This window comes from Oryctolagus cuniculus, chromosome 4 (genome assembly GCF_964237555.1).
Source record: "Oryctolagus cuniculus chromosome 4, mOryCun1.1, whole genome shotgun sequence".
In the NCBI taxonomy this organism is placed as follows: domain Eukaryota; kingdom Metazoa; phylum Chordata; class Mammalia; order Lagomorpha; family Leporidae; genus Oryctolagus; species Oryctolagus cuniculus.
In genome coordinates, this window is record NC_091435.1 from 168,490,799 (window position 1) to 168,513,596 (window position 22,798).

The 22,798-nt window shown below is 53.5% G+C and overlaps 1 protein-coding gene across 3 annotated transcripts in view; it reads right to left on the minus strand.

Annotated features, from left to right (window-relative positions):
* Positions 1-22,798, minus strand: part of OSBPL10 (oxysterol binding protein like 10) — a 300,684-nt gene that overhangs the window by 53,507 nt on the left and 224,379 nt on the right. For all 3 annotated transcript variants that reach the window (XM_051858914.2, XM_008266099.4, XM_002716244.5), the window contains one exon: positions 14,032-14,186. In XM_051858914.2, coding sequence (XP_051714874.2) covers positions 14,032-14,186 — 155 coding nt within the window. The remainder of the gene's footprint in view (positions 1-14,031; positions 14,187-22,798) is intronic.

A 22,798-nucleotide genomic window follows, 5' to 3' on the forward strand; every position in this document is an offset into this window, starting at 1 on the left:
TGCGCTTGCCTGAGTCCTGCAGGTGAGAGGGAAGCACCCTCGTGTTTGTGCGGCAGGCCACGGGGCTACGAGGAACCGCAGACAGAGCCCAGGGACAGGCACAGCAGGAAGTAAGTCTCCAGACCCAACCCTGGGAGCCTGGTGGGAAAGCAGCCGTGGCGAGGGGCGAGGACAGGCAGACAACCTTTCCCATCAACCTGCGCACGTGCAAGTCAAAGGAGGAAACTCTCAACACTGACCCCCGATAGCTTATCCTCTCTGGCTGGACAAAGGTGACCGTGGTTTCATCAGCGGTCACGCCAGCCGGTCACTCAATTCTGCCTTTGAATTTCATCTGTCCCTTTTAATCACTCAAGCCCCTCGCCTGGAAATTCCCCATCAGTTGCCACTGAAATTCTCTGCAGTGGGAATTCCAGAAGGGGACAGCAAGGCAAATGGACTAAGCAGCAGAACACAAGCCACAGCGCAGCTCTGGTTGACGAATCATTAGAAGCCAAAGGCATTTGCTGCGTGCTGAGGCCAGAGGGGCTGCATCGTGAATGATGGAGAAAGCAAAGGGCACTAAGCCCTCTCCTGCCGACAAAGCCGGGGTACGTCTGCAGAGCGCCGGCCGCTGGCCACGGGCCAGGCACACACCCACACACACGGGGCAGCAGCGCAAACCAAGCCGGCCCATCCCATGGCTTCTGGATAGAGTTTCTGGATCATCAGCCCCCCGACTTCCAGAACATCCAACGATTTAAACCCAAAGCATCTTCAGAGCTAGGGAGTTGAGAGAGAGAGAGAGAGAGAGAGAGAGAGAGGACGCTTCGCTCCTGCAATGTAGATGTTTCCCCCTTTTCTTGTTAAAAGCTCTCACATATGTCTATTATGCCTGGATTTCTGTAAATATTAACAGACCGAGGAGAGAACAGCTGAGATCAAACAGCCTCCAGCACTTTCGTGGAGAACAAACAAACCAGAACCATCCCAGTGCTCACACGATTCTTCCGGGATGAGGGATACCAAGAGCACCCCACGGGGCTGCACCTTCCAAGCCCCAGTCAGCACGACACAGTCACATCGCAGGCACTTTCTCCAGTATTTACCTTGCGTTCTATGCATCCGTCGGTCTAGCCACGGGGACAGGGGATGCAAACAGGAGGCCTCCCTGAACGTCTATTGCAACGTGAGTGGATACTCGGGATCAGAGGATGACGGCAGCTACCCACACCTCTCTCCTATCACTCCAGGGCCACACCCCCGCACGACGCTGCCTGCGTCCCCCCACTGAGGGCCACTGCCTCCCTGGAGCCAGTGCTCAGAGGCCACTCTCAACACAGACTTCCAGGGGAAATGCGTGATTGGCTGAGCCCATCCCAGGCTCTGATCAGCACGCAGTGGCTCTGTTAGCGCTCAGAGGGACAGAATCATCACACTCGGAGCAAACAAAGAAACAAAAGTGAGTCTGCAGGTGGAGCTGTATGGAGCTGGGCACCGGGCTCCTCCAAACAAGCCACTCCCCCCAAGGCCCAGGGTTTCCATCTCTGCAGCCTGAGTTAGCCGGGCCGGAGCTCTCCACCAGCGGCCCAGTCGCCTGTGCATTGCTCAGACACAGTCCTCTGCGCCCCAACACCATGCCTCCGCCCATCTGTAAACCGCGGTTGGGAAGCACGTCCTCCTGGGAGCTTGGGATAACCCGTGCTACGTACACGTGATGTGGCGCAGTGGGTTAAAGCCCCGGCTGCGGCGCCAGCATCCCATACGTGCACCGGTTCACATCCTGGCTGCTCCTCTTCCAGTCCAGCTCTCTGCTGTGGCCTGGGAAAGCAGTGGAAGATGGCCCAAGTGCTTGGGCCCCTGCACCTGCATGGGAGACCCGGAAGAAGCTCCTGGCTCCTGGCTTTGGATCAGCTCAACTCTGGCCATTGCAGTCATTTGGGAAGTGAACCATCAGATGGAAGACCTCTCTCTCTCTGTCTCTACCTCTCTCTGTAACTCTGGCTTTCAAATAAATAAAATAAATTAAAAAAAAAAACTACATTAAGGGGCCAGCGCCGCGGCTCACTAGGCTAATCCTCCACCTTGCGGCGCCGGCACCCTGGGTTCTAGTCCCAGCTGGGGCGCCGGATTCTGTCCCGGTTGCCCCTCTTCCAGGACAGCTCTCTGCTGTGGAGTGCAGTGGAGGATGGCCCAAGTGCTTGGGCCCTGCACCCCATGGAGACCAGGAGAAGCACCTGGTTCCTGCCATTGGATCAGCGCGGTGCACCGGCCATGGCGGCCATTGGAGGGTGAACCAACGGCAAAGGAAGACCTTTCTCTCTGTCTCTCTCTCTCTCACTGTACACTCTGCCTGTCAAAAAATTTAAAAAACTACATTAAGGAACCAGCAACATCAGACCCCACACGGGGGACAAGGTTCCCGTCAGTACCTGGGAGCAATGTGTCAGGACATTGACGTTGGCTTCTGAGCCAAGGAGCAGCAGGAAGGCGAGGCCAGAGCAAGAACTCCCCTATGGAGCGGTTCTCTCAGTGAGAGACGAAGGCACCCATCGCTCAGTGTGCACCCCTAGTTACCGTGTCTCCCTGCAAAACACGAGCACACAGGACCAGCTGGTGGCCATTCCGGCCCGCGTTCCCACACAGCAACACCCAGTTCTGGAGCCTCGTGTGAAATGCACGCTACGTTATGACAGGGTGGAAGGGGAGAGAAGTGGCCAGAGAGATCCAAGCCATGGGACCTCCACGTGCAAAGACCTCACCACGCGAGGCGTCACCGCTTCTGACCTCCACGAGCGCATCTAAAAAATGCAAAGACAGGCGCTGCACATGACAAAGAGTGGACTTGATACAAAAACAAACTCTCAGAAAACCCAACAAGCAAATTGAAAATGGTGAAAGACCATTACACGCAATCACGAACAACAAAACACACAGTGGCCAATATATTATAGACACGCGTTTACAGCCATAATGATAAAGCAGAAATGAAAAAAAAAAAAAAAAAAAAAAAACCAAGAAACAGACCTGACAGTAAGATGCAAACTTGATAGGCGTGCCTGAGCAGCAAAGGGGCGGGATCATGGCACCCTGCACATATTGCTGGAGGAGTCGCAATTCTGGCTTAATCTTAGCGGGCAGTTTGGTAACACTTTTCAGTTTCAAATTCTCACGCTTGCTGATAGAATATTACTGAAATCCTACTGCTAGTAAGTTTCCCTATATAAAATGTATAAGCGTGCAAAAATAGATGTAGAACACAATTTGTAACAGTGGAAAACCAGACAAATGTCTCCCCCCAAGTCTGGTTAAATAAAGTGTGGCACCTGTGAGATATGCAAAGATAGGACAGCTTCGCAGGTTTTCAGAAAAACGCAATCTCTACACACTGACATGGGAAAATGCCCAATGTACATTGTTAATTTACCAATTAAGAAGCCACTTAACACCTTCTGCAGTGTGAGTCCATCAAAACAAGCAATTTTTAAAAGAATACACAGGGGGGTGGGGCTGTGTGCAGTGGGTTAAATCGCCACTTGAGACAACTGCATCCTGTATCAGAGCAGCCGTTTGAGTCCTGTTACTCCACTTCAGATCCAGCTTCCCGCCAATGCGCCTTGGAAGGCAGTGGAAGATGGCCCCAGTATTAGGACTCCTACCACCCACGTGGGAGACCCTGATGGAGTTCTGGGCTCCTGGCTCAACCCTGGTATAGTCCTGACAATTGTGGGCATTTCGAGTAAACCAGCAGATAGATAGATAAATAGATTAGATTAGATAGATATCTCCCTGTTTCCCTTTCTCTCTCTCTGTTCCCCCCTCCCTGTGTGTATGCATCACACTTTTAAATAAATAATAAATACATCATTTCAAAAACTAAAAGGAGCCCACCAATGGCACCTTCTAGGGGGCAGCATCCAGAGAAAGAGTGAATTTTCTTCCCTTGGACTTCCTACAAGTTCTACACTGTATTTTTATGTGCTAATATTACATTGTTTCACAATAACGTTTTAAAAGTCTCCTCCCATACTAAGCCATGAACAACCAAAAAGGCAAGATCATGGTTTCTTAGCCAGCTGATTCAGCGACTGCTGGGGCAGCCGGAGGAGGAGAGGGCGCTGACAGCCGCACTTTGAAAACAAGCCAGGGGTTGCTTTTCTTCCACTGACCAGCCCAGCTGAGCCGACTGCCTTCCTCAAAGGGAGTATTTTCACCTCTTACTCGAGTCCCAGCCAGAGGTCGGCACGTTTCACTTCACAGTCCATCTACCGTGCACGACGCACACCAAGCCAACTTACCCACCGTTGGAGGCGGAACCGTGGCCCAAGGGTGTCCAAGTCCTAAATCGCAGGACTGTGACCGTGACGTCACACAGCAATGGGGACTTAACCTGGCTGAGCAGTCCACCTTAAAACACGGAGATTCTCCTGGGTTCCTTGGGTGGGGCTCAATGTAACCACAAGGGTCCTTACAAGCCGGAAAAGGCGGTGTCTACAAACAGGTGCAATGTTCCTGGCTGTGCAGAAGGAGGAAGGGGCTGCAAGCTAAGGAATGCAGGCAGAGTCTAGAAGCTGGAAACGCCCAGGAAACAGATCCTCCCCGAGAGCCCCCAAGAAGGGAACACAGGCCTACCCACACCCTGCCTTTCACCCACTGGGACCTGTGTCAGACTTCCAACCTACAGAGCTGTCGGACGGTATATGTGTGGCTGCCATCTGACACAGCAGCAATGGGAAACTCGCACAACCTACTTAAATCTCTTCTCTCTCCACATCTCAGGCTTTCTCTCCTGCGCAAACCAGCAAAAAGCAGCCTGCCTGAGCACCCCGCCTGTGGCTGCTTGCTGACCTGGGCCCACCAGGCCAACTGGCCAGATCATTTCGGGACTTCCCCAGAGGAAACTCGGTCAAGACACCAGCTCGGCCATGACCTTGGTGATTAGCCGAGTGACCACCTGGGGTGGAGCTGGAGGGGCAGGAGTGGTTAGCGGTTATCGGGAGCTCTCTGATCTGCGGTAACTAAGCCATCTGAAAGGTAATCTACAGGAGCGAAACTGACACTTTGTGATGCCATGATTTTGAATGGCCCTTGTCTAACTGTTGAGGAACAATGGTCATTGTTTGTTTGTTTTCTTTTTTCTTCATACTGTTTCATTAAACTCTCTACTTAGTGTAGGGTTAATTTTATGAGTGTAAAGTTAACTGAAGGGGCCAGTGCTGTGGTGTAGTGGGTAAAAGCCACTGCCTGCAGTCCTGGCATCCCATATTGGCGCCAGTTCGAGACCCGGCTGCTCCACTTCCGATCCAGCTCTCTGCTACGGCCTGGGAAAGCAGTAGAAGATGGCCCAGGTGCTTGGGCCTCTGTACCCACATGGGAGACTCAGACGAAGCTCCTGGCTCCCAGCTTCAGGTCAGCCCAGCTCTGGCCATTGTAGCCATCTGGGGAGTGAACCAGCAAATGGAAGATCTCTCTCTCCCTCTCTGTAATTCTAATTCTGCCTCTCAAACAAAAATAAAGCAAGCCCAGGATGGCATGGTTTTCCAATGTACTTCACATCTGCAAATAGGGTGAGTAAGGTAGGCCAAAGAGCAACTTTAATAAGGGCTGAGTCCCGAGTACCAGCAGAGCCTAGTACCAGAAACACGTGCTCTCATAGGAATTCTCACCACGTTTGCATCAAAGTTACTGTGTAAACACAACCGCCAGTGACTCCGCGCTCCCACGCTTCCGGACTGCATGATGGAAGGGGCTTGGGTCCGAAGCGCTGTGTCCAACTCCACAGCTGGATCCCAGGCATCGTACCAACACCCACCACCTCCGAGAGCAGCTCCAGGTGCCGCTTCCTCCAGAGCAAAATGTTCACAAGCAACACCCTCTGCCTGGCTGAGAACCACTGTTCCAGCAGCGCCCGGCAGGCAGACACCTGCCACGGTGGGGGTTTCGGGGTAAGAGCCCACTCTAGGGCTGGGCATCTGGGCTGCCCACGGAGGATGCCACAATCCACATGCGAGCACCTGGGTTCAACACCTGGCTCTGGTTCCTGATTTCAGCTTCCTACTGGGAGACAGTGTTGATGGCTTAAGATGCCGGGTGTCTGCCAACCACGTGGGAGACCTGGATGGAGTTTCCAGCTCCTGGCTGTACACCGCACTCTCCTACCCCCCGCTGCAGGTATGTGGCGAGTGAACCAGCAGAGGGGGCTCTCTGTCCACTAAGTACATTTTTTTTTTTTAAAGATCCCATTCTAAATAAAGCTTCCGATGCTGAAAATTCATCATCCTGGAATTCTAAAAAGGCAGATAAACATAAAAGTTTCTGCCTTTTGTTTCCGTTTCTTCTTTCAATTCAGTACATGAAGCTGATATCAATCTACTACGAGAAAAGCTCATCTCTCCCTAAGGAGCCGTTTTCCTCCGGAATCACCTAGTAGATTTCCTTTTACGCCAGCTTTTCACAGGCTGGCACCGTGTTTTAGTGCACAGGCGATTGAAAAGAAGATATCTGAAACAAACACATTTCCTTAAAAAAAAAAAAAAAAGTCATTCACGGGGTGGGGTGGATCCCTGTGTAGAGTAACGCACAAGGCACTCTGCAACTCTGGATGTGGGTTAGACACCTCGCACTTGGATCAGATGCAATCCTCTTCCGTTTTCTTTTTTTTTTTCTTTTTTTTTTTTCTTTTTTTTTTTGACAGGCAGAGTGGACAGTGAGAGAGAGAGACAGAGAGAAAGGTCTTCCTTTGCCGTTGGTTCACCCTCCAATGGCCGCCGCAGCCAGCGCACTGCGGCCGGCGCATCGCGCTGATCCAAAGGCAGGAGCCAGGTGCTTCTCCTGGTCTCCCATGGGGTGCAGGGCCCAAGGACTTGGACCATCCTCCACTGCACTCCCTGGCCACAGCAGAGAGCTGGCCTGGAAGAGGGGCAACCGGGACAGAGTCTGGTGCCCTGACTAGAACCTGGTGTGCCGGTGCCGCAAAGTGGAGGATTAGCCTAGTGAGCTGCGGCGCCAGCCCCGTTTTCATTTTAAAATAACTTTAAGGGACTGGCATTGTGGTGCAGTGGGGTAAGCCACAGCTTGTGAGACCAGCACCCCACGTCAGAGTGTGGGTTTGGATTCCAGCTGCTCTGCTTCTGATCCAGCTTCCTGCTAATGTGCCTGGGAAAGCAGAGGATGATGGACCAGCGACTGGGGCTCTTGCACCCACGTCAGGGACCAAGACAAAGTTCCTGGATCCTGGCTTTGGCTTGGCTCAGACCTGGCTGTTGTGGCCGTCTAGGGCGAGACAGCAGATGGAAGATACTCTCTCTCTCTCTCTCTCCCCCCGACATTCAAATAAATATTTTTAAAAAAGAAATTTAAAAAGTTACATGCATGTCTTATTCTTTTTAAAGTAAAGCAATTCTAATGAGGGGGACCAGGAGACGCTGAGGGCAGGGGTGGGACAGCCTGAAGACGATCCCATGGTTTAAAGGATGCGTTACTGTTCCCAGTTACGTGTCATTTCTCTTCCATAAAGGTGATGGCTTCCTCTTCCCTGTCGCAGCTCACCTGCAGCCCTCTACTTACACACATTAGTGATGAGGTCGTGTACCAGGACTTTGGCTGTGTGAGACACGGGACACGGCAGTGTGTGCTTAGCTGGCTGTGGGTGGCAAGTGACAGAGAAAGGAGCCAGGGCTTGGCGGAGCAACGGGCAGGCACCGTCACCAGACGGACACAGCATCCCACGACACGGACGGCACCTCACGGATCTCACCCATGTGGCCCTGGCTACTCTGCCACCTGTGGGAGTGAGGAGGACCATGGTCCTGGGGCAACTGGGACAGACAGACGGCTTCTAGCTGCTGGCGTACTATGTTCAAGACCTAGAGAACTGGCTATGGAGTCAACTACCTGTGGTATCTGAAAAAGACCGCCAGAACTCACAGGCCACTCTGATACTCACTCTCACCAACTCATTTGTAGGCGTGCACGTGCACGCACACACACACACACGCACACATCTACTTTCTGCTCTTTTGGTCACACTTATTAAAGTTTTGCGATTATGATTTAGCACACACCCACAGCCCCCCCCCCCCCCGCACAGCCCCATCAGCTGCCTGCAGAAGTCAATTCAAACTGCAAAAGGGCTACAACAACCTGAGTAACTTAGGCAGAGCCCGAAGCATGTGACAAATAGTCTACTCTTTCCTTCTGGAACGTCCTCGCCCCAGGATCAGCCATCTCCAAGCAGCGACTTCCCATCTCTGCAAAGGGAACCTGGTCAGAGGCAGCCGATCCATCACCTTGAGCCAGGTCCTACTGTGGCCCGAGAGAAAAGCCAGCAGGTGCGCAGGGAAGAGCCCATTCTCCCAGCACAGCTGCTCCCTGGGGCTGGGTGAGCGGGAGGCAGGTGGGGAGGGAACTGCCCAGCGGGGGCCGCATTGGCACAGTGAGTGTAAGTACCCCAAACAAGCGGACGCCAACAGCGTTCACACCACCTTGCCACAAGTTCTCCGACGCTTTGCCGAGCTGGGGCTTTGTCTTCACCGGTTTCCGGGCACCCAGTCCTTGGGGTACCGCTGCACGAGAGGACAGGCTGTGCCACAAGGTGAGGATTTTTTCATACGGCTCCAGCTCTCAGGTGGCAAATCCAAGGGACGACCTCCACCACACTCTGATGGGTGTTTATGTCACAAAGCCACATGGCCAGGGGGGAGGGGAGACACGGAGGCGACTTGGGTCAGTCTACCCAGAAAGGCCCACTTGGGCCAGGGTCAACACCTAGGAAAAACCCCAAAACGCATCCCACTGGCCCTGCCAAGCTGCCATCTGGGAGCCTCCAACAGATCCTACCCCTGCAGAGGCAATACTTGCAAGCGGACAATACTGGCTGTCACCCGTGGAGAAGCAGCAGCAGAGAGGAAGGAGAAACAGGTGGAGAGAGGGAAGCAGACCTTGACCAATAGCACAAGCCGGAACCGACGTCTCCCAGCTTCTCCGGAAGCCACACCGCTGTGCCCTGTCGTCAGCGAGCTCGCGGAAGGTGCCAGATGCCGAGCCCGAGGCTTTCCAACAACACACGCACGGCTTAGGTTTGCATGTGATGGTATGGCTGTCGACTCTGAAGAAGGACGGAGGGCACAACACACCACTCGCAAGACAGAAAGCAGCTCTTAAGCCTGGGGAGCACACGTCCAGCCCCTAAAGCACCAGAGACACCCACCCGCAGCCCGGCGCCCGCAGCCCGGCACCCCAGCCCTCTCCCAGACGACCATCTCAACGGCTAGGGGCCACAGGTAGACACGGAGCCAGCCCCACCACCTACCTGGCCGCCGCCCTCAGAGCATCCCTTGCCTAAGGACCATTTCCTCTGCTTCTACCATCAAGAGGCAGAGAATAACTGCTAAGAAACACACACGAAACAAACGAGGCTGTGCGCAGCTACTAAATGAAGGAGGGCTCCGCCCCACGCCGCAGTCTCCATGCTTGCCAAGTAAACAAATAACTAAGTAGATGAATCATCACTGTCTCACTGTACTGAGACACAAAGCAAACGGATGACGGACAACCCGGATCTTTCTGACTTCCATTAAGTCCTGAAGGCGTGCAAGCCAGCAGGCTTATCCTCTACATTTGTCTGAATGATGGACTACTTTCCCTCCAGACCACTAAGAGGAAGGAAAAAAAGATAATCAAATCACTGCTCACTCCTCTAGTGTCAGGACCCAAATGGAATGCTCTCAGTGGCCCTCCTTATTTTATTTTATTTTATTTTATTTTTGACAGGCAGAATTAGACAGTGAGAAAGACAGAGAAAGGTCTTCCTTCTGTTGGTTCACTCCCCAAATGGCTGCTAGGGCCAGCGGGTTGCACCGATCCAAAGCCAGGAGCCAGGTGCTTCTCCTGGTCTCCCATGGGGTGCAGGGCCCAAGCACTTGGGCCATCCTCCACTGCCCTCCCGGGCCACAGCAGAGAGCTGGACTGGAAGAGGAGCAACCGGGACAGAATCCGGTGCCCCGACAGGGACTAGAACCCGGGGTACTGGCGCCACAGGCAGAGGATTAGCCTAGTGAGCTGCAGTGCCGGCCTCAGTGGCTCTTCTAAAGGGTTATGGTAAGACTTCCACTTAGAACCACCACCATCCAGCACCTGTTCGCTATCTGGTCAAGGCCAATGGCTAGAAATGGTCCAACCAATAAAGGAGAGTCCAGGACACTTGACCATCAATGAATCTTACACAGCGTACATAAGCCAAATGTCATTCAATAGGTGAAATTATTCTACTAGAAACCCACGGGGGAGACTAAGGACCAGAAATGAGAACAAGTGGGAAGCATGCCCTTCAGTCATGAACACTACTACAGGCCTTATTCACATTCAGATTCCTATGGGATGGTAACTACAACACGGTACTTTTCTTTCTAAGATTTACTTATTTTAACGGCAGAGTTGGAGGCAGAGAGTATCTTCCACCTGCTGCTCCACTCCCCGAATGGCCACAACGGCCAACACTGGGCCAGGCCAGACCCAGAAGCTTCATCTGGGTCTCCCATGTGGGTGCAAGGGCCCAAGTATGTGGGCCGTCTTCTGCTGCTTTCCCAGGCGCATTAGCAGGAGTCGGAATGGAAGTGGCAGCTGGGAATTGAACTCAGTGCCCATGTGGGATGCTGGCACCGCAGGCAGTGGCTTCACCTGCTACGGCACAACGCCAGCCCGGCACAGTCCTCGTATAAACCATCTGGACTCTCCAGAGCAGGATCAGCCATGGGTCTGCCCCACAATGAACTTGATCTATGAGATCAGACAGCCGGTTAGAGAGGTAGCAGGCGTGAAGATAAACACTGCACGCAGACCATCTGCCCAGGGGGGATTCAGGGGCACAGCAGACACTGGGCCTCCCGTGCCAACAGCCCAACCTGTCACCACGCAGCTTCAATCAGGAAGGGACATGATACAGGAACTGGGTGCTTACCAACCACTCGTGGGTGAGGGGGCAGAAGTCCAGGGCCCCTTATACTCTGAGATGCAAGGTCACCTCTGTAGGTAGCCAGGCCCCAAGGCTGGGTCCTACCTCCCACCTACGCAGGGGGAAGCAAGGCCCTGGAATGATGCGGCGGGTCACTGCAGACACCACTCAACACTCAGGCCACTGCGCCCTCGCCGGGCACCAGTCAGCACCAGGAGGAACTTGGCCTTCCAAAACTCACACAGACGCACCTCACCGTCATGCGCTGTGCAGCCCGTGGTACAAAGGCTGGGGGATCCTTACGCTTCCAGTCTTTGCAATCAAGAAGGCAGACTAAAGAACGAGAAAGCCGGTCTCCAGTGTCGACCCCAACCTCCATCCTTCTTGTCCCCAAACAAGGCACTCTGTGATGAGCAGAGCACCAGGTAAGCCTCTTTCCTGTCTAAGCTCCCATTTGAAATGCCGTTGGACAGTTGAAAACCTGCTCTACTCCTCGGTGAACCCAACATCCAACGCATCTCACCATGAAAGCAGAGGTCGTTCGCACAGGTGTTGGTTCTGGCCCCGGCAGGATAACATGCTAACATAGCTGCATTTGGTAACAGCCAACCACAGCTCAGATATGAAAACCCACATCGCTCTCGGAGCTTGGATTCGGCTGGGAATTAAACCGACTAAGCTTGAAAACGCATTGGTATTCCTGACTTAGGCTATCTTACAGGCAAGCCAGAAACAGCAGAAGGGAGATTCCTTTTATGTTCCGATTTTAATTCCCAAAGACCTAAAACATGATTAAAACAGTAAACCAGAAGAAAGCCGTTTTTATTTAGCTAACATGCCACAGGAACCACAATTCTCAAAATTAGTCCCCTAGCGACTGCGTGCACCAGTGACCAGATTCTCATCATCAAAAGTAGGCTTCAGGCATTTCACTGCGTCCCTCCTGGAGTTAGCTGTCCACGGTGCGCAGGAGAGAGGCCGTGGAAACCTCGTTTGGTGACAGGAACTCTGTTGGGCGCATAGGGCTTGCTTCTCAACAATTAAGACAGAAAAATGAGACAAAGCCCAGTGGCCTAAGAACATACAGTGTCTAAGCAACACGGACAGTTTGGGTTTTCAGACTCGTCTACCAGCACTGTCATGCGCAAAGAGAACTCTAACTGTCCCTACTCAGAAACCCATCCGGATGCCACCCTACCCCAGCTGTGAGGGAGCGTCCAGCCATAGCTCACAGGGCCCTGGCAACAGCATGAAGGGTACAAGTGCCAGCCAGAAATTAATGATCGCTCTCAACTGAACGGAAGACGCTTTGCCGACCTCTTCTCCTGCAGGGCCGACTCTAGAACGCTGAACTTGGGAGCGAGGTATTTCTTAAGGACGTTATAGGTGAAGCTCCGCCAATGCTGCCGACCAGGGAAGCCAAGTGGGCAGCACATTTATGTACCAACAACAGACCCGGCCTCTCAAACCGCAGGGGCCACAGGATGCAGTCTCCAGGGAGAAGCAGGAGTAACACTAAGACAGTCAGAGCGAGGCTGCCAGGTTACCGCCCTCGCTAGGGTTTGCCCAGGACTGCTGCTGGGAAGGAGAGCTCACAAAACGACACCTCAAGGTCTACTAGGGGCCGGCGCTGTGGCACAGGTTAATCCTCCGCCTGCGGGGCCGGCATCCACATGGGATGCCGGTTCGAGTCCCAGTTGCTCCTCTTCCAAACCAGCTCTCTTCTGGGAAAGCAGTAGAAGATGGCCCAAGTGCTTGGGCGCCTACAGCCACATGGGAGTCTGGGAAGAAGCTCCAGGCTTTGGATCAGCTCAGTTCCAGCCATTGCAGCTGTGAGAGGAGTGAACCAGCTGCTGGAAGACCTATCTCTCTGTCTCTCCCTTTCACTGTCTGACTCTACCTCTCAAAGAAATATTTTAATAACAGATCTAATAGCTCACTTCTCTGTTTTAATTTCCTTCTAGAACAAGACTTTCAATACATTTATTTCCATGCAAATCCCCAAAAGTCCTTTCTCAGAAAAGCGAAGGACACAGTATTGTTTGCCCCTGGTCCATCAGCCGTCAGACACTCCCTTCTCAAACACCAACCCAGCCAGGCCCCAGCACAAGCCACGCGGCAGTGGGGCACCTGGTTTTTACACAGCTGCCAACTTACCTTGAGTCACCGTCCACGGCTCTGCCTGTGCGCCCAGCCTGCACAGGCACGGGCCAGACGCCGTGCCAAAATTCACACCTCCTGTCTGCTTCACATCCCTCAGGCCTCCTAGGCAGACACAGGCTACCAAGTTACTGTCAGAGCTGGGGAAACCAGGACCACTGGGCAGCCAGACAGAAGGAGATGCCCAGGGGGCGTTCACCTTTACAAGGTAGATTCTGAGTGCCACGCCCTGTTCAGGCTAAAAGGAGTCAGAGCAACCTTTCACAGCAGTGAAAGCCGCTCTCGGCCCAGTTCAGGAGGCCACGTGAGGAAGGCGCGTGCATTAAAGAACAAAACGCACTCATGACAGACAGGACGACTGGCCAAGGCAACACTGCACCTGGCCCCTTGCTCGCCGCCCTCGCAGAGGCAGAGTTAGGAGCCCCAAGGGTGGACTGCAGAGGCCACGGAGCCGGCTCAGTGGGGGTTCGGGACCTGCAGGAGACCAGGCAGGGCGGTGCCTTGCTCCAGCCGGGGCCCCACAGCAGTGCAGAGCCCCCCGGGGAGCCTGGCCCGCCTCAGAGCATGCGGGAGCTGAGCGCAGGATCAGCACAAGCCATTCCCCAGGGGAGTGACCGAGCGTTATTGCGACTGCTCCCGTCATGTCAGCCGCATCATCTTAATCATGGGCCTGTTAGATTTTTTTCTCCCACTTGAAGCTAAAGAGAGTCCCATTTCTATGCAAAACGGGAGAGTCCTCCTGCCTCCTGCCTCCCAGGATCACGACTCAACCCGCGGCAGCTGCCAGACACAAGAGCCAGAGGGAGCGTCAGGCACGCACGCGGCTCGCTTTGTCGCGCCAAGGCAATTCTCCCATTTTGTAGTTTGTCTCCTCTGACAAAGAGTTGAGCAAGTCACAGATATCATCACGGTCTCTCGGAACAGGCGGCAAGCGCGCTTACCTCGGGCTCTGGTTGCGAGGGCTGCCCGTCCTCGGCGGAGTTGGGTAAAACGGCCCAGGTTATGTTGGCACTGGCTGGAGGCAAAGAGCCAAGGGCCCCGTTCCTCAGCTGCTCTGCAGAGTGCGACTTGGGCCCGGGCCATCCCAGGATGTGTTCTGAAATAAAGACCTCGCGTGATGCCGAGTATTTTCCAAACAAACATTTGCACCTCCCTGCGTGGGGGCACCCACTTCACACGGGCTTGGGGTAGCAAGCAGGTGAGGCCTGCGGTGCAGGAGGCCCTGGGCATAGAATCTGACCTTCAGTCTAGAACTAGGGTCTGTGTAAAAGCAGGAGGAAGACCATCACAGGTTGTGTCGTCTTCCCAACCTTGGACGATATAATTCCTATGTCGCCAAAGTCAAATAGAGATTATGTCTCTTACTGATTTTTTTTTTTTTGACAGGCAGAGTGGACAGTGAGAGAGGGAGACACAGAGAAAGGTCTTCCTTTGCCGTTGGTTCACCCTCCAATGGCTGCCGTGGCTGGCGCACCATGCTGATCTAAAGCCAGGAGCCAGGTGCTTCTCCTGGTCTCCCATGGGGTGCAGGGCCCAAGCACTTGGGCCATCCTCCACTGCACTCCCGGGCCACAGCAGAGAGCTGGCCTGGAAGAGGGGCAACCGGGACAGAATCCGGCGCCCCAGCCGGGACTAGAACCCGGTGTGCCGGCGCCGCAGGTGGAGGATTAGCCTAGTGAGCCGCGGCACCGGCCCCACAAGTACTTTCATGTTCACTCCTGGGGCAGCAGGAAGCAGAGGTGGACCTCGCACCCCATGGCAATTCTGCCGTGCAAGTAAATAGGTCTCAAATCAGCTAATTCACATTCTGCAAATTCTGTTCTTGGTCTAAACGCAAGGACAGGAGTGCATGTTCAAAGCCCAGTGGTTGGGTTCAATTCCCAGGCCAGGCCCACTCTTGTTTCTAGCTCCCTGCTAAGGTGCACCGTGGAAGGCAGCAGGTGGTGGATGGCTCAAGCAGTCGGGTCCCTGCCACCACGTGGAAGACCTGGCTGGAGTCCCCAGCTCGGCCTGGCCCCGTCGTTGCCGGCACTCAGGGAGTAAGCCAGTGGAAAGGAGCGCTCCTACTCATGCTCGCTCGTTCTGTCTCTGCCTCTCAAAATAAAGAATAGAGAAGCAAGGATAAAGGATGAAAGGCAGAATGGGGCACAGTCTTACTGGTGTGAACTGGAACTCAACACCTTTGAAGCTCTCAAATGTCCTATCCGTGAACCCACCAGCCTATTCACTGGAGATACTCAAAAGAAAGATCTACAGGGGCCGGCGCCGTGGCTCACTAGGTTAATCCTCCGCCCGCGGCACTGGCATCCCATATGGGCACCGGGTTCTAGTCCCGGCTACTCCTCTTCCACTCCAGCTCTCTGCTGTGGCCCGGGAGTGCAGTGGAGGATGGCCCAAGTGCTTGGGCCCTGCACCCCCATATGAGACCAGGAGGAAGCACCTGGCTCCTGGCTTCAGATCGGCACAGCGCCAGCCATAGCAGCCATTTGGGGGGTGAACCAATGGATGGAAGACTTTTCTCTCTGTCTCTCACTGTCTAACTCTGTCAAATAAATTTAAAAAAAAAGATCTACAGGCAGCTCATACTTTTAACATTCAAGAAGTCTGGCTGATTGGGGCAAAGTAACAGGCAGCAGAAACAGCTGTGTATGTGTGTGTGTGTGTGTGCGCGTGCGCGCGCACTGTGGTGTGCAGTACTGTCCAGCCCGAGTACACTTTTATGCACAACTGTTTTAAACAACAGTGTTAGACCACAGAGCTCGGCCACCTGAAACCGTCAAGTAGCTTCTCACTGCAGGTGCAACGCTGCCCCGGAGCCAGCCCAGCCTCACTCCCGCTCCTAGCACTGTGCAACACGCTCCACTCACTCTGGGGCCTTCCCGTCTCTCAAAGGAACCAAGCGCATCGCAGCCTGAGGGCCTTGGCACGTGCAGCTCCTTCAGGTCTTCTCCAGCAGGGGAGGAGGTCTCCTGGGTAAACCCAGGGCTCAGCTCCACACCACATGCCGGGCAGGCCTTCTGGAACCTTCTGGTCAAGGCACCCCCACCTCACCCCTCTGCTTCCCGTCTTCAAGGAACCCGGCACTCTCTGAACTCGGCCGGTTCACTGATGGACTTGTCTGTCTTCTCTGCTCCTCAGTGCCAGCTCCTTGAGTGCGCCGAGCCATGGCTGTGTCCCAGAACACGGCCGGCAGGAGGTACGCCCAGTGCACGTCCCCTGAGCCAACGAACAAGTGTTAAGATGTTCAGAGACGGGCCGGCACTGTGGCTCAGCCTGCAATGGCAGCAGCTCGTAAGGGCGCCGGTTGGAGTCCCAGCTGCTCCACTTCCAACCCAGCTCCCTGCTAATGTGCCTGGGAGAGCAGCAGAGGATGGCCCGAGTGCCTGGGCCCCTGCCACCTACAGAGGAGACCCGGATGGAGTTCCAGGCTCCTGGCTTCTGCCTAGTCCAGCTCTGGCCACTATGGCAGTTTGGGGAGTGAACCAGTGAAGGGATCTCTCCCTCCCCATCCACCCTCACCCCTGCATAACTCTGCCTTACCCAGAGCTAGCAAATGTCAAGAAGAGTGTCTTTTAGAGCATCCTAAAGAGAGGTGCAGAACAGAGACTGATGGATTGCCAGGGGCTGCAGAGTGGGAGGGGAAGAACAGGGTTCTAGAGCTTCGGGACTGCCAGGTGAGGTTTGGAGACTGGGTTACACACAGGGAGAACTAATTTAACACCACTTCTCAGTACTCATAAAAACGGTTGAGGTGGGGGCAGGCACACGGGCAGCGGTTCAGACACCACCGGGGACGCCCACTCCCTTTCTTTTCACAGTCCCAGCTCCGCTTCCCTCCCAGCTTCCTGCTCATGTGCACCCTGGGACATGGCAGGTGATGACTCCAATCCTTGGGTCCCTGCCACCCACGGGGGAGACACCATGTGGGCATTGCTTGGCCCTGCCATTATCAGGGGTCTTGAACCTTGCTGCTACACTACACGCCAGGAGACAAGAGGAGGAACAGAGGAATGAAAATAAAAGCTCACAGGTTCGGAGGGGGATGGCTACGCGAACTCTCACCCCAGCTAAACTTCCATCCGTTAAAAGCATGGGGCTGGTGCTCAGGCGTAGTGGATAAAGCCGCCGCCTGCAGTGCCAGATCTAATATGGGCGCCAGTTCGAGCCCCGGCTGCTCCACTTCCAATCCAGCTCTCTGCTATGGCCTGGGAAAGCAGTAGAAGATGGCCCAAGTCTTTGGGCCCCTGAACCCACGTGGAAGACCCAGAAGAAGCTCCTGACTTCAGATGGGCACAGTTCCAGCTGTTGGGGCCAAATGGGGAGTGAACCAGTGGATGGAAGACCTCTCTCATTCTCTCTGCCCCTCCTTCTCTATGTAATGGACTTTAAAGTAAATAAATAAATCTTAAAAAAAAAAGCAGCCAACATTTATCAAGCTCCTGCTACGTACCATGGACTACACGTTCCACACACAAACTCATGCAGTCCTGATGGCGACCCCAGGAGGCAGGTACCTGCTACCACACCCACAAACACATGAAGAATCAGAGGCATCAAGAACTAGTAAGTGGTGGCCAGCGCTGTGGCGTAGGGTGTAAAGCCACGGTCTAGTGGTGCCGGCATCCTATATGGGCACCAGTTCAAGTCCCAGCTGCTCCACTTCCAATCCAGCTCTCTGCTGTGGCCTGGGAAAGCAGTAGAAGATGCCCCAGTCCTTGGACCCTGCACCCACGTGGGAGACCTGGAGGAAGCTCCTGGCTTCAGATTGGTGCAGCTCTGTCGGTTGCAGCCATCGGGGGAGCAAACCAGTGGAGAGAAGACTTCTCTGTCTCTACCTCTCTCTCTCTCGGCTTCTCCTCCTCTCTCTGTGTAACTCTGACTTTCAAGTAAATAGTTTTTTTTTTAAAAAAAGAAGAACTAGGAAGTGGCAAACTCAAGCTGAAAACCCAGGCGGCCGGCTCCAGGGCCCTCTAGGCCCTCTCAGAGGCGCCACAGAGAACTTGTGCCTCGTAACTCGTTCATGACATTGAGCGGTACGCAAAGGAGAGAAGCAGAACCAAGAACCCAAGACTGGGAAGTCCTGGGGAAAAGAATCGGTAGTCAGCGAGGAACCCAACTACACACAGCTGAGCAGGGCCAGCACGAGGGCCTGGCTGATCCCACAGCGACCTCAGGTGTAATAGAAGCGACAAGGCCTTCCGTAATTGAGGTGGTACAATTTAACACAGTACTTTTACACTTGAAATTAATACAGAGACGCTTGCAAGACTCACCCTCACCTGCCCCACCCTAATCTGCATCCTGTTAGAGCTTGTCTGCTAGGGACTAAGTTTTTATGTTCTTCCAAAATCTCTCGGTCGGACGTGACTGTGTCGTGGACATAATTAAGATTAAATGAGATCAAGCGGGCAGAGTCCAGACAGAACGGGACTGCTGTTCTCAGAGGAACAGAAGACAGAGCACAGCTCCCTCTCTGCCTCGCGCACTCATCAAGGCCACAGGAAGACCTCGGCAGACGGCAGCTGCCAGCAAGCCGGGAAGCTCACCAGAAAGCCAAAGCAATGGGACCTTGAACTTCTAACCTTCAGAACTGTGGGACATACTTTCCTGTTGTTTATGCCATCTGCTCTATGGATTTCTGTTACAGCAGCGCAAACTAACACACTGATCTGAAGTAAGGTTTTGATATTTCAGGGCTGCCGCTGTGGTGTCACAGGTTAAGTCACCACCTGCAGCACCAACATTCCATATGCGCACTGGCTCAAGTCCCCAGCTGCTCCACTCCCAACCCAGCTCCCTGCTAACGCGCCTGGGAAAGAACTGGAAGATGGCTCAAGTGCTTGGGCCCCTGCACCCACACTGGAGACCTGGATGAGCTCCTGGCTCCGCACTGGCCCAGCTCTGGTCATTGCAGCCATTTGGGGAGTGAACCAGAGGATAGAAGGCCTCTCAAACTCTGGCTTTCACATAAATAAATAAATCTTCAAAAAATTTGATATTTTGTTCTTCACGAATATTTAAATTATTCTTTCTTTTTAAAAAATTGCCTGAAAGCACCATTTATCCAAACTCAGATTTTGCACTTGTCCCACTCCAGCTCTGGCCCTGGGACTGACTGTGGATAATTTTCTAAACACGGTGATTCATTGAATGTCAACATCAAAGTGACTTTTAAAAGAGTATCGGCCACTTAAATAAGACCAAGTGTCTGGTAATAATAGAATGAAAAAGACAAAGTTTCAACATGGGAAGCAGTCCACACAGCAGACTCGTAGAATGATAAATGCCCTAAACAGCACTCTGGCCTCAGAATCAGCCCTTAAGGCATTCAGATCTGGCTGAAAAGCCCATGAGAGCATTTCAGGCATGGAAAGCCAAGACACTCTGGCAATAAAAATTATCTACATGAAAGATCTCTGAGATCCCAGAGAAAAGAAGGGATCATCAAAGAGTGAGCTGCCTTTCTCTGAAGGAGAGAACTTCCACTTTGCCTATGGCCCTGTCTAAATAACAATGGAGTTTGTGGACTCAAGAGGCTTCCATTGCCTTGGCAGCTCATGTCAAGAACCTCAGGTGGTCACTGACGTCAAAAAATAAGAGTGCAATTGTTAAATCAACAACAGGAGTCACTGTGCACTTGCTCCCCATGTAGGACCTCTGTCCTTAATGAGCTATACAATGAGAAATAACTGTAAACTTGCTCTTAATCTGTACTTTATACCTGGTGTGTGTCTGTGTGGGTGCAAACTGTGAAATCTTTACTTGGCTTAGAGTTGGTCTTCTGTATATAAAGTTAATGCAAAACAAATCTTAATGAATGGGATGAGAGAGGGAGCAGAAGGTGGGATGGGAGTGGGGGTGGAGGGTGGGTATGGGGGGAAGAACAGCTGTATTCCTAAAGCTGTACCTTGCAAACTGTGTTCATTAAATAAAAGGCTTCTTAAAAAAAAAGAGTGCTGGTCGCTCCTGTGCATCCATCAGTATTCCGCTAACACTAAAACACTAAGGACACGAGGCCACGTGGTAACACCCAGAAGTGGAGCAGTGGCCTGGAGGCAAAGGCGGGGAAAGAGGCAGCCCCACTTCATGCTACAGGAAAGATTCAATGACGGCGAGTTGTCCCCAACCTGGGTGACTACTCAAGTGTAGGATAGAGAACGCCTACGAAACGCCACCTCTGGGGGCTAAGCCACCGCCCACAATGCTGCTATCCCAGCCTGGAGCACTGGTTCGAGTCCCACCTGCTCCCTGCTAATGCACCTGGTGGGTAGAAGATGATGGCTTGGGTTGGGCCCCTGACACCCACGTGAGACACTTGATGGAGTCCCCAGCTCCTGGCGTTTGCCTGTGGCTGTTGTGGTCATTTGGGGAGTGATCCAACAGGTCTAAGATATGCCTCTCTTTCTGCCTGTCTCACTGCCTTTCAAATAAATACAGAAATGTTTTAAAAAAAAACTCACTTGAATTCACAGATTTTTCAAAATTTATCACCAAAAACACTAAAAACAAGTAAAGGAAATGTAACCCACTTGGTAGTAAGACAGAAAAGAGATGTGCAGCAACATTTAAGGAAGGGGCAAAAAACAGCATAGAACAGCAGAAAAGCCAAGGGCGGTTCTGAAGGGCCCAGGTTTGACGGTTAAAGTGGTCTCAGCTCCGAGCTCTGCTGGAGGCCCAGACTCCGGTCCCTCCACTAGGCCAGCGGCAGCAGCCTCCCTCTTCCCTAGCCTCCTGCATTCAGCAAACCAGAAAGCGTCTTCCAAAATAGACAAGGACCAACATTCCCAAACCTGGGAAAGCCTAGGTGCTGTTCTGGGGGGAAGCCCAAGGCCTGGGAGTGAACTGCTTTCGGTAGGGCTGTGCTGCCTCCCCAAACCTTCACTCGACAGCTGTAAAAAATACCCACGGGGCGGGCGCCGGGCACAGCAGTGAACACGCGGCTTGGCATGCCTGCATCCCCTGTCACAGTGCTTGGATTTAAAACCCACCCTGCTCCGATTCCAGCTTCCTGCTCATGCACATTCTAGGGCAGGCGACAGGTCAAGAACTTGGGCCCCTGCCACCCACCCAGAAGAGCTTGACCAAGCTCCTGCCTCTTGGCTTTGGCCTGGCCAAGCCCCAGCTGTTGTAGGCATTTGGCTTGAGCTAGCAGATCTCTCTGCCTTACCCACCTCGACAAAATACACTGCAGTGCTAGCTCTTCTATTAATATCCTATTTATTGAAGGAATTATTTCATTTCCATTTTGACTTTTAATTATGAAATTTAAGAAGGTACCTAGGGGCCAGCACTGTGCTGCAGTGGGTTAGGGCCCTGGCCTTAAGTGCCAGCATCCCATGTGGGCGCCGGTTCTAGTCCCAGCTGCTCCTCTTCCGATCCAGCTCTCTGCTATGGCCTGGGAAAGCAGTAGAAGATGACCCAAGTCCTTAGGCCCCTGCATCTGTGTGGGAGACCCAGAGGAGGCTCCTGCCTTCAGATCAGGCAGCTCCGGCCATTGCGGCCATCTGGTGAGCGGGCCAATGGATGGAGGACCTCTCTCTCTGTCTCGATCTCTCTCTGTAACTCTGTCTTTCAAATAAATATAATAAATCTTTTTTTTAAAAAAGGTGCCTACAAGCAGGGCAGATTTTCACCAGAATCAGGGGTGAGAAAGGAGTGAGACAGAGAACGCAAAGGCTGTTAGTACCAAAAATAAAAAGGGGGCCGGGGCAGAAAAAGGGAGTCTGGGGTGAGTATTTAACCTGGTTGTAAAGACGCCCACATCCACGCTGGAGCATCTAGCTTGGGTTCCCAGCTCTGGTTCCTGACTCCAGCTTCCTGCTACACCGACGTTGGGAGGCAACAGTGAGTTGGGTTCCTGCCACCGTGTGCGAGCCCAGGATGGAGTTTGCAGCTCAATCCCAGCCATGGAGGACATCTGGGAACCAGCAGTGAATGGAAGCGATCTCTCTGCCTCTAGAACAAATCGAGCTTTGCCTCTCCTTGGGGGCCTGGAGGAATTTCTGGATCAGAGTGAAGTGCCAACAGGCAGCAGAGCCAAGCAGAGGATCTCCGACAGTCTCAACCATTTAGTCCACGTTGTCAAATCCCGCAGTTGGAGGCCCTGTGCAGCCAGGCTGAGCAACTGACCCTCCCCAGGCACCTTACAAGAGGATGGGAGGGTACGGTAAGGAAGCTTCCTGAATTGTGCACCGGTTCTCCCGCCCGGGTTGTGCCTCCTGGTCCTTTGCCCTCACTGATGTCCCAGGGCACCTGTATCGCTCCCATGGTCCTCCGAGGGTCTGCACCCCGAGGGCTCTCAGCTCTGACCCCAAGGCCATCCCCTAAGCGTGCTTTGTACCCATCGTGCTGTCAAGTAGGACCGGAACAGACTTGCTGGTTACAGGCGTCGACCTCAGTACAAACCCTGTCCCCGGCACTGAAACCTATGAGCCAAGAGCAGGAAGCCCGGAGGACGGGCCCGGTTCTTCTCCCACGCTGGAACCCGCGGACATGCGCAGGGCATGCAGCGAAGCTGGGGAAGTCAGACAGGCGGTGTGCCCGCAGTCAGCCAGACGCCTCGCTCAGCAGCTGAGGACGACGTAGCGGCCACCAGGAATGTAAGAGCCGCATCCTTCAACCCTTGGCCACAGAGCCCCGTTACCATCGTGCTGCTGGACACCACGCTCCCCATCGACAGACACTACAGGCAGCGTGTGAGACACAGGC